Genomic DNA, 12,262 nt, shown 5'->3' on the forward strand with positions numbered 1-12,262 from the left:
CAAAGCAGAGAGCCAGTCAAAATCAGCAACGAGTATAGCCCATCCCCGAAGTCTTGTTGGCAACCAATTTTTGATTCCTAGCCCTGCTACATTGAATTTTAATGGGGAAGCAAAGAACCAATCGAAGAAATTATATAATATAGTACTTGCTGTGGCGATTCTCTGTCAATCTGATGATCCAGCAAACATTAAACGAGCCGCAGTATAATGCCTTTCTTCCCTGAGACTGCAAGCAACCCCACATTATTAGGCCCAAGCACTCAGAACGCGCCCACTTCTTCTTCCCTGCAGCAGAACCGCCATCCGGTCTCGTTGTTAGCTTTCAACATAATCGTGGCCCTGCTATGCATAGTCCTCGCAGGTTTAATACTCTGCGCCTTTTTCTCCTGCAAAAGACACAGAAAGGCGCCCAGGAGATTGAGCATCGTGTAACAGAATGACTCAGAAGTTGAGAGCGCAACCGACGGTTTCAGCAACAGGAGGTTTCTGGGCAAATGCCATTACGGGAGCGTGTACAGGGCCATCTTCCCAGACGGGTAAGTCCTGGTGGTAAAAAGGATCGAACCCCGCATGTTCTCTACAAGGCCGGGAGCAGCTACACCTTCAGTTTCTCGGCGGAGATCCGGGCTCTGTCCCGTGCACAGCACCCGAACATTGTTCCCATCATGGGCTACTGCGAGACCCCAGCCGAAAGAATTTTGATAACTCAATTCATGTACAGCAGATCTCTGCAATTTTGATAACCCAATTCATGCCCAGCAGATCTCTGCAATATCATCTTCATGAAGGGGGAATTCTCTTTGACTGGTCACATCGTCTGATAATCGCTTCAGATTCAGCCCAGGGCATAGAGTTTTTGCACGAAGGCACTGTCCCTTACATAATCCATGGACACATCAAGCCTTCCAATATATTGTTGGACCACACATGGTCTGCTAGGGTTTCAGATTTCAGCCTATCGTTTCTTATCCAGCCAAATGAAATGTTCGGCACCGTTGGGTACCTGGATCCTGAATATTTCACCGAGATGGACTTGACCAAGGCCAGCGATATCTACAGCTTTCGGGTTGTTTTGTTAGAAATCCCAAGCGGGAGGCCGTGCTTTGGCGGAGATTCTAGCGAGCCCCGTTCTATAACAGAGTGGGCTGTGCCTTTCATACCCAATTCCAGGGCCCCTGAAATTTTCAATCCAAAGCTGCCGCTGCCTGTGAATCCTGAACCCCTGATCAGAGCAGCCAAGCTGGCATGTGAGTGTGTATCCTGAACCCCTGATCAGAGCAGCCAAGCTGGCATGTGAGTCTGTGAGCAACTCAAGAAAAAACAGACCCACGATCCTGCAGGTGTTTACCACACTGAAGGACATATTGCGAGAGATTAGTATGGCTGGCAACTCTCCTCTTGTGCCTGCAACTCCCTGAAAGTTTTCATTCCAGATAGCCCACGTTTGAGGCGTTTTATTCCTGCTCAAGCTAAAAAGTGGGCTGTTCACGCCTTTATTCAGATCACAATTTCAAGGAAGTCACATGGAGGCTCGGAATCATTAATGCAGCCATGCCTGTCCAATATTGGTGCCATGTTTTGCTTCTGCTTTAAGTTACCGTAGTCCACATTGAGTCCATGGAAACCCTTCAAGCGAAAAAGGGCAGCGCCATTATTAAGACATTTGAATGATTGTATTTTCATAACATGATATTTTTTCCCCAAATTTATTGGCTAAACAAACACTTTGCCGTTGTAAAATAAACCTTCTCTCCATGCAATGAGTTAAGATACATCTACACACAATTCTCATATATATAAATTATTATAATTTATAGGGAAATTTAAGGCATGTTTCTCCACATTTGTGTATGGCATTTACAGTAAACAAACATATCATTTAGATTAGTATGTTTCATTAAAGGGATTTGAATGGGGCACTACTAGTGTGGAACTAGCCAAAAGCACAATGTCATTGACAATAGCTATTTGAGTTAAGTCTTTGGACTATATGTATGGAATTATTTTTTTAAATTATCCTTCTTAGAGGCCACATGTTGAATTATAGAGTGGGGTAGGCTATGTACATCTTCATATATTAAGCAATAAAATTGTTGCATGGAAGGTGTTCCTCATCATACATTAATATGGTGTCGAGTTAAGTCATGATCTTAAAAGCACCATGATCTTAAAGATTGTATTTAATAATTTTAGTATATTTTTAAGATTGTATTTAAAATAAGTTCATCGAGACACTTAAATTGGTGATTGCCCTAAAGTATTATGCAAACCATGAAATTATTTGTTTGTGAAAGCTGCCATAAATTAAGGTTGACAACATTTACTGCATCTCTTGGATTTGGGAGAGGTTTTTTTGGTATGTTGTGATTACATAATTTATGCTTTACTTTATTTTTGTAGAGAATAATATAATATAAGTGTGATATATATTTCTACTTTCCTAACAACAATAATGTTTTTATTGGGAATCCACTTCTATGTGAGGCAAATAATTATTAATAAGACTGGTAACCAAGGTATTAACGCTCTAGGTCAAAAAGTTTGGAGTAAGATCTATCATGGCGTATAGGTGTAGATTCAATGGATAAAGGGTAATGAAGAGTTCTTGAAACCAATGCAAGGTAAGGACAACACTAATAGATGATGAGGACTTAGCTTGGGCACAAGGGGAGAACCAAATACGGGTATATGACACAAGGCATCCCTTGAATGGAGCATAAATGACCAGTGACCTAGGATGTGACCATAAACCCAAAAAAATGTTTCTACATAGTTGGAGTGGAGATATAAAGGACAGTAATGTCAAGGAATTATGGTGGACCATGGAAACTAAGTCAAATTGATGTTGTGAGTAGACTCAAGAACCAACATGACCTAGTAAAGGGAAAAAAATGGGATGACTCAATACAAATGCTTCAATTAAGGGAGACACTAACAATTGCCTCAACATATGTAGAGGTAACTTGATGTGACAACTTAGCACTCATGAGAAGATTTATCTTTCTTCTCGTGTTTTTGGTTTGGTATTTTTGTGGTTATTTGAAAGAATAAAAAGAATCATTTATATAAAGGGAAGGAAGTGGTTCACTTTGCAGGTAAATGGGTTCCCAGGTGTGCAAGGCAATTGAAAGCAAGTAAGATGGAATATGGATACCAATAAATTAAATCCCAAGCACATGCACATGCCTCCTCTATAATGGCATCGATTTACATGAATGTGGCATAAAAAATGCCTAAAACAATAAGCAACAAATAACAAAGAGTGGGGAAAAACAATGGATGGAAGCAAACAATGAAGTAAAAGGGTGTGAGCTCTTATGGGAATGGTAAAAAAGAGACGAGAGATGAGAATGTGGCCTATAATACAACCTCAATTTCTATGGTCCTTGATCGTATAGATAATTCTTATGATGGATTTTGAAATGGAAAAGTGGCGATTCTCTAAAGCAATAATTCGTTAGAAGACTAATGTTGGATGCACATAAGAGTGAGGTAGTTGACTGGACTAACGCACGAGGGTGGATCCTATGGCCCATTAAAGTGGTAAAAGGGTCAAATGCAACATACAGAGGGATAGATCTAAAACTATATTCTAGTTTGGTTATATACCTACACAAGTCAATAATGGAACAAAGAATAATCTATGAATGCCATAAAATCCAATCCATGGTCCTACATCCAAGAACGAAAAACTAAAATCCTTGTCATATATTTACTAAGCTATAAAAGTCATGGATGTGTGAGAGGTAAATTAATCTTGCATGTGAGAAGTTATTAATCCCTAACTAAGGTGAGGCCACTTAAATGAGATTGGATTTTCCTCAATGAAAGAGTAAATTGTATAAATGGGAAGGAGATCCCCATAATTAGCTTGAGGAAAAGACCCATGATATACCCCAAGTAGAGAGGAGTCCTTGAAAATACTAGGGACAACATCAGTAGAGTAGAATGAAATGAGTGCTTTATTATCCAACTAGCATAAGTGGTGTGTGGAAAGGATTGTTAAGATAAATGGCATCAATAGAACCATTGTTGGAGTGTTATGACTTTGAAATTGCATTAATAAGAGAGCCAATGTGGAGGTTATGATAATACAAACTTATATCTGTGGAAGTAATTCTTCACGGAATCCTTCATCGTTGGGAAGAAAATGGGAAAAAAGGCACATGAAAGTAGATTGAAAACCCTTGAAAATGGATGAAGAGAGTGGCTTAACTATGCCAATGGGGAAAGAAATACGATGATCAAATAGGGCACTTTTTTACAGGGAAATGTAGAGTAGATCAACTACTCCCATGGGAAAAGAGAGAATGCCATCAAAACAAGGGTTCTCATGAAGGGAAGAGAAGGTTGGCTCAATTGTTCTCATGGGAAATGAGGTGTGATGATCAAGTAGGGATCTCTGATATTGGGAGGTCCTAAAGGATGGCTTGATTGTACCCATGGGAAAATAGGCAATGTGATAAAAATGTGTTTTATCACAAATGAAATATGATTATCTCTCAACTAATCCCATGAGAAAACAGGAGGGAGGTTTGATTGTTCGTAAGTGAAAGGAGCCTAGGTGATGAAATGGGGTCCTCCAATAGAGGAAATAAAAGGGGGGCACTCAACAATTCTCATGGAAAATAAGGTTAGGAGATCAAAAGAGGAACTCAAGTATAGGGAAGTGGAGGGTGGCTTAACTATTCCCATGGGAAAGGAGGAAAGGTGGTCGAAAGGGGCACCTTTGCATATGAAAGAGGAGGGTTGCTCCTAAACCAAAAAGGTTGTATGTGATGGAAGTGGATATTGTGCAAATGGTTAAAGTAACCAATAGTTCATTTATAAAGGGATTGGCTTAGCGTAAGCAACAAAAAGTGAAATATCATTGGGTCCCTCTATCAAATTATCAAGGGAGAGCAACTCCTTCACCAAGGAAAGTGGTTAACCAAGAGTTGGATTCAACAAATGTTTCCCCATATGATGGAGGTATTTAATGTAATGGATATCATTACTTCATAAAGGAGGTCAACTTATCCAATTGATATAGGAGGTCAGCTAGCCATCTACACCTTCGCATTTATAGAACAATTTTGTTATACTTAAATTTCTAGTGCATTTTTCAAGCACTTCCCATGCATTTTTGGTAGTTGACATGACCTAAAATTATTTTTAGGGTCCCCAAACACATAAATATTGGAATAATCATTGTAATGGTGCAAGGAATGCCCCAAATAGAAATTGTATGCAAAAGTTTTGATTTCAAGAATTGGTGTAATCCTTAAGGTTTGCATTCCTTTTGTTTCCTCATCTCCTAAGGTTATAGTTTTGAATCTTATGGTTTTATACTTTATATTATAAGATTGTTTCATACTCTTGCAATGAGATTTTGTTAATGAGAATAGCTAGCACGTCTCTCTTCAAAGATTATATTGTGTTACACATTGCAATGTTTTCAGTTTTCAATTCATTAATAGAAATTTGGGTCTCATTATATTAGTATTCTTTCTAAAATATATATGTGTCATATACTACTTATATTTCTATCACCATTTCATTCTCAACGTAATACAAATTAGTGATGTCAAAACAATCTACTCTTTGTTATTTTTCCACACATCTCAACAACTTGTCACTTCAATGGTACACTGGCCTTTAAGGTACAAGCTAACTTTTACATTTTCGTGTTTGAAGGAAAGGTAGATGCATATGCTTTCTAGAAATGATTAGGTATGATAAATAGTTATATATTTGTTGAAAATTTCCCAATAGTGATATGATTAGCTTCACTCTCCTTAAGTTCCTTTCCCACATGAAAGATAGGTAGAACTCTTACTGCATACAACATGTCAGAGATGAATTTGTAGCATTAGGGATAGAATCCACTTTGATAGGTTTCTTAATGCCCTTAAAGTGGAATTCTACCATGATGGAAATACAATGGCTAATACCTAGGATGGAAAAATTTGCAATAGGAGAAAGAAAAAGAGATGCTTTACTACAACTCTACTTTCCATTACTTCCACTCAAAGTTGAGTATAAGAGAATTTAAGCAACACTTGATTATAAAAGACTATGGTAGCACACATGTGCATCCAAATATAAATGGATATATTTGGGCATCTCTTCACTAAGAGCTGCTTACTAGCATGATGTCAAGATCAAACAATTTTTTTGGTAGAGAGAGAACAATCAAATTATGTCAAATATATAAATATAATATAATTTGAATATTTTTTCTTTTTAGATTAATTTTAAATATATAATTTTAGTATTATTTTAAGTAAGTTCATATTTGAAAAAGATGGATATAAATTTCTAAACATATAAAATTTTGTTTATGAAAGTTATCATAAATTAAGCTTGAGAGAATTTACTACATCGGTTGGATTTGGGAGAGACCTTTTTTGGTATGTCATTAACTTAAATTACCCATTATATAATTTCTCCTTGTCAAGCATATATATATATATATATATATATATATATATATATATATATATATATATATATATATATTCCTACATATATTTTCTACTTTCTTAACAAAAATAATGTCTTTATTGGGAATCCACATGCGAGTGAGGTAAATAATCATTAATGAGAGTGATAACCAATGTATTAAGCCTTTAGGTTAAACATTTGGAGTAAGATTTATCATGGTTGATGTAACACCCTCCTCCCACATCTACCCAAGTAACCGGCCATCTAGGGTAAACATGCGACGAAAGGCCACTATGATATGATTCGACCTCCTAAGTCACGTTAAAGAAGTGGAACTGATAGAAACACACCATACATACATTCAACATAAGCATTAGGACCCTTAGGAACCAACCCAACATTTCTGCCAACCAGCCCCTGGGTCCCACTGATATTTTGGACCACATGATCCTTGAACACTCCCATTCTATAGGCCTACCAGCGTCTAAGAGGCTCTGGATGCTTCCATGTTATATGCATGCTATCATCCAAGGACTATTTTACTTAGTGTTGTGCTAGTGTCCCCGGGATTTGAGCCACTCTTTTAGGCCCAAAGCCTAGGTCACTACCTAGAATTGAATGACACCTTTAGAACAACATGATAACAGGGAAATGATAGTACAAATGCAATTACCTGAATAATACCTTGATTGGACCCCTACTAGCCATGACAGGAATTTCATCAAACATATCATGAATATGTAATCTACAGGTGTAAATAATATGTCTGAGCATAGAGGCCTTATACTTAGCTGAGAATCGCGAAGACGCATTGATGCCTCAACACATTAACTTCCATTTCATCCATTAGGTCATATATACATTTATCATTAATTTACAAGTAAAAACATGATGAGAGCCATACATAACTACTGTCATAAAACATATACATAACCAACATAATAAAAACTGAAATACCAATGAAATCACAACAATATGATCCACATATAAACCAATATAACACTTATATAAATACAAGGAGAAATAACCTCATATTGATGATGTAAAATCCAAACCGAGATGGGACTTCCACGTTCCACCCGACCATAGAATGACTGAGCCAAATATCTCTTCATCCATTCACCCCCGTGCCATATTCCAAGCATGAATGTGGGATCTCATTGAAGACATCAATCCAAAACCATCTAGGGCTTCCAGAGGTCATCCACCTCAACCCATCAAACAATGGTTCCACCTCATGGTTGGACATCACAAAACCATCATCAGATTGGTCTCTATCCAATCCTTTCAGGGCTCCAGAGTGTTTGTTCCAACCAAGGCTCCAGGATTAGTAACTCAACCCACAGTTGTCATCGGGCTCTAGAGCATTTGTCCAACCAAGGCTCCAGGACTAGTAACTCAACCCACCAAGGGATCCAGAGCGTTTGTCCAACCAAAGTTCCAGGACTAATAACTCAACCCAAGCTATTACAGGGCTCCATATCTTTTGTCCAACCAAGGCTCCAGGAACTAGTAACTCAACCCAAGATAAGGAAACATGAGAACCAACCAAAACAAAACAAGGAAATAAACCCACAATCTCCATGACTATCCGGGAAATGGAAAGGCTAGGAAATCCATTGTCAATCTTGGGCAACCTCTATGAAAATGACAGATCATAACCAACAAACCACATGCATATGCCATACATGCCAAAACTAGTGAGGAAAACATACATGCAGCTCGGTACCTACCAATAAAACCCACTATAGTTGTTGATCCTAATGTCCTCTTGTGCTTTCCTGCTATTCCTTTGCCTTCTTGTTCCAAAAATCCAAGTATGCCACACTTTCCAAGAGTGCTCCAAGAAAACTCTAAGTATCCAAGAGTATGAGAGAGAGAGAATAATGGGAGAGCTCCAAAACTGAACAAAAAAGGTTACCAACTGATCCTCAGAAGCCTTTTTTTGAATGAGGCCTCTATTTTCTCCATTTTCCATTATTTTCCTTCATTTTCATCCTTACATGCAATATATGACCTTTCACCTCCCTTTTCTCCTAATTTACATTATTTTCATAAATAAATGTGCCAAAAATGCCATTTTTCCTTTCCAAAGCCTTAGCCATTAATAACCAAATGAACACCCACACTAGGATGTCTTGCCCAACATTCATCTTGGAATAAGTGTCCCATCAACCATGGTTATTATTTTGCCTTTATTAACTTTTATTACATGGAATTTTCACTAGGGTTGTTACAGTTGATAGGGATAGGTTCATTGGAGAAGGGAAATGAGGAGTCCTTGAAACCAATGCAAGGTAGGGACAAAAATAATAGATGATAAAAACTTGGATTGGGCATAAGGGGAACCAAATATGGGTATCTAACACAAGGCATCCCTTGAATGGAGCATACATGAGCAATGACCTAGGAAGTGATCATAAACCCAAAGAAATGTTTTTACAAAGTAGGAGTGCAGATATAAGGGAGAGTAATGGAGAAGACTTATAGGGGACTATGGAAATTAAGTCAAATTAATGTTGTGAGTAGGTCAAGGACCAACATGACCTAGTAAAAGGAAAATATGGGATGTCTCAATACAAATGCTCAATTTAAGCGAGACACTAACAACTCCCTCAAGACATGTAGAAGTAACTTGATGTAACAACTCAATATTCATGAGAAACACTTAATATAATTCTTGATTACAAAATACTATAGAGGAACACATGTGCATCCAAATAGAAATGGATATATTTGGGCATCTCTTCACTAAGAGTCGCTTACTAGTATGGTGTCAAGATCAAACAAATTTTTTGGTATAGAGAGAGCAATCAAATTATGTAAAATATATAAATAAAATATAATTTGATTTTTTTTTCTTTTAGATTAATTTTAAATATATACTTTAGTATTATTTTAAGTAAGGTTATATTTGAAATAGATGGATATAACTTTTTAAACATATAAAATTGTGTTTATGAAAGTCATCATAAATTAAGGTTGAGACCATTTACTGCATTGGTTGGATTTGGGAGAGAAATTTTTTGGTATGGCATTAACTTAAATTACACATTATATAATTTCTCCTGGTAAAGAATATATATATATATATATATATATATATATATATATATATATATATATATATATATATATATATATATATATATATATATATATAATATAAAGGCTTACATATATTTTCTACTTTTCTAACAATAATAATGTATTTATTGGGAATCTGCATGTAAGTGAGGTAGATAATCATTAATGAGAGTGATGACAAATGTATTAAGCCTCCAGGTTAAACATTTGGAGTAAGATTTATAATGGTTGATAGGGGTAGATTCAATGGAGAAGTGAAATGAGGATTCCTTGAAACCAATGCAAGGTAAGGGCAAAACTAATAGATGATGAGGACTTGTATTGGGCATATGGGGAACCATATATGAGTATCTAACACAAGACATCCCTTGAATGGAGCATAAATGACCAGTTACCTAGGAATTGATTATACACTCAAAAAAATTGTTTTTACAAAGTAGGAGTACATATATAAGGGAGAGTAATGGCAAGGATTTGTGGGGGACTATGGAAATTAAGTCAAAATAATGTTGTGAGTAGGCCAAGGAACAACATGACCTAGTAAAGGGAAAATATGGGATGACTCAATACAAATGCTCCATTTAAGGGAGACAGTAACAACTCCCTTAGGAAATGTATAGGTAACTTGGTGTAACAAATTAGTATTCATGAGAAGATTTCTATTTATTCCCCCATTTTTGGTATGGTATTTTGTAGTTATTTGAAAGAATGAAAATAATCAATATGATAAGATTAGCTTCACTCTCCTTAAGTTCCTTCCCCGTGTGAAAGATAGGTATAACTCTTATTAAATATAGCATGTTAGAGATGAATCTATAGCATTTGGGATAGAATCCACTTGGATAGGTTTTCTTAATGCCCTTAAGGAGGAATTTGACCATGTTGGAAATACAATGACTAATACCCAAGATGGAAAACTTTGCAGTAAGAGAAAGAAAAAGAGATGCTTTACTACACCAATATTATTTGTTACTTCCACTTTGATTTGAGTATAAGGGAATTTGGGCAACACTTGATTATAAAATACTATAGTGGTACACATGTGCATCCAAATAGAAATGGATATATTTGGGCGTCTCTTCATTAGGAGTTGCTTACGAGTATATGTCAAGATCAAACAATTTTTTGGTAGAATAGTAAGATAGAATAATCAAATTATGTAAAATATATAAATATAATATAATTTGAAATTTTTTTCCCCTTAAATTAATTTTAAATATATTTTTTTTGAATTATTTTAAGTAGGGTTGTCTTTGAAATATATGGATGTAAATCTCTAATCATATAAAATTATGCTTATGAAAGTTGTCATAAATTAAGATTGGGAGCATTTACTACATCAGTTGGATTTGGGAGAGAATTGGTTTGTTATGGAATTAACTTAAATTACACATTATCCAATTTCTCCTTGTAAAGAATATATATATATATATATATATATATATATATATATATATATATATATATATATATATATATATATATATTCTACTTTCATAACAATAATAATGTCTTTATTGGGAATCCACTTGCATGTGAGGGAAATGATCGTTGATGAGTGGTAACCAAGGTATTAAGCCTCTAGAGTAAGATCTATCAGGGTCGATAGGGGTATATTCATTGGAGAAAGGGCAATGAGGAGTCCTTGAAACCAACGCAAGGTAAGGACAAGACTAATAAATGATGAGAACTTGGATTGGACATGAGGGGACAACCAAATATGGCTATCAGACACAACATATCCCTTGAATGGAGCTTAAATGACTAGCTACCTAGGAAGTGACAATGAACCCCAAAAAAATGTTTATAGAAAGTTGGAGTGTAGATATAAGGGAGAGTAATGGCGAAGAGTTATGGGGACTATGGAAAATAAGTCAAATTGATGTTGTGAGAAGGCTTCAAGGACCAACCTGACCTAGTAAAGGGAAAAGATGGGATGCATCAATATAAATGCTCTAATTAAGGGAGATTCTAACAACTCCCTCAAGACATGTAAAGGTAACTTGATGCAACAAATTAACAGTCATGACAATATTTTTCTTTCTCCCCTGTTTTTGGTTTGGTATTTTTGTGGTTATTTGAAAGAATGAAAATAATCACTATGATATAAAAGGGAGGAAGTGACTTACTTTGCAAGCAAATAGGTTCCCAACTGTGCAAAGGAACATATTATTGAAAGAAAGTAAGATAGAATATGGATAATAATAAAGGAACTCCCAAGAACATGCCTCCTCTCTAATGGCATTGAATTACATGCATGTGGCATAAAAAAATCCCGAAAACAGTGGTGGGGAAAATTAATGGATGGAAGAAAACAATGAAGTAAAAGGGTGTGAGAACGTATGTCAAAAAGAGATGAGAGACGAGAATGTGGCTAATAATGAAACCTCAATATATATGGCCCTTGATCCTATAGATAATTCTTAGGAATAATTTTGAAATATCAAAGTGGTGATACTCTAAAGTGATCAATCAATAGAAGACTGTTGTTGGATGCACATAAGAGTGAGCTCATGGATTAGGATAAAACACATAAGGATCCTATGACACATTCAAGTGGTAAACTGGTCAATTGCAACATACAAAAGGATAGACCTAAACCTATATTCTAGTTTGGTTATATACCTACACAAGTTGGTGATGGAACAAAGAATAATTCATGGATGTCATACAATCTACTCCATTATTCTACATCCAAGAAACAACAATTGAAAGCCTTGTCATATATTTACTGAGCTATAAATTTCAT

General features: G+C 35.9%; 1 protein-coding gene across 1 annotated transcript; it reads left to right on the forward strand.

The window, feature by feature from the left end:
• Positions 1–751: 751 nt before the first annotated feature.
• LOC149221061 (serine/threonine-protein kinase-like protein CCR4) lies at positions 752–1,264 on the forward strand. Its single transcript, XM_089387306.1, has one exon. It carries the CDS (start codon positions 752–754, stop codon positions 1,262–1,264), a length of 513 nt encoding a protein of 170 aa, XP_089243432.1.
• Positions 1,265–12,262: the final 10,998 nt, after the last annotated feature.

The sequence above is a fragment of the Pinus tabuliformis genome, chromosome Q (assembly GCF_031772625.1).
Source record: "Pinus tabuliformis cultivar Carrire ecotype Pingquan chromosome Q, CPIR1, whole genome shotgun sequence".
Taxonomy (NCBI): domain Eukaryota; kingdom Viridiplantae; phylum Streptophyta; class Pinopsida; order Pinales; family Pinaceae; genus Pinus; species Pinus tabuliformis.

Coding starts and splice junctions, on each gene's coding strand:
- LOC149221061 (XM_089387306.1), top strand. CDS start 752: ATGCCCAGCAGATCTCTGCAATATCATCTTCATGAAGGGGGAATTCTC.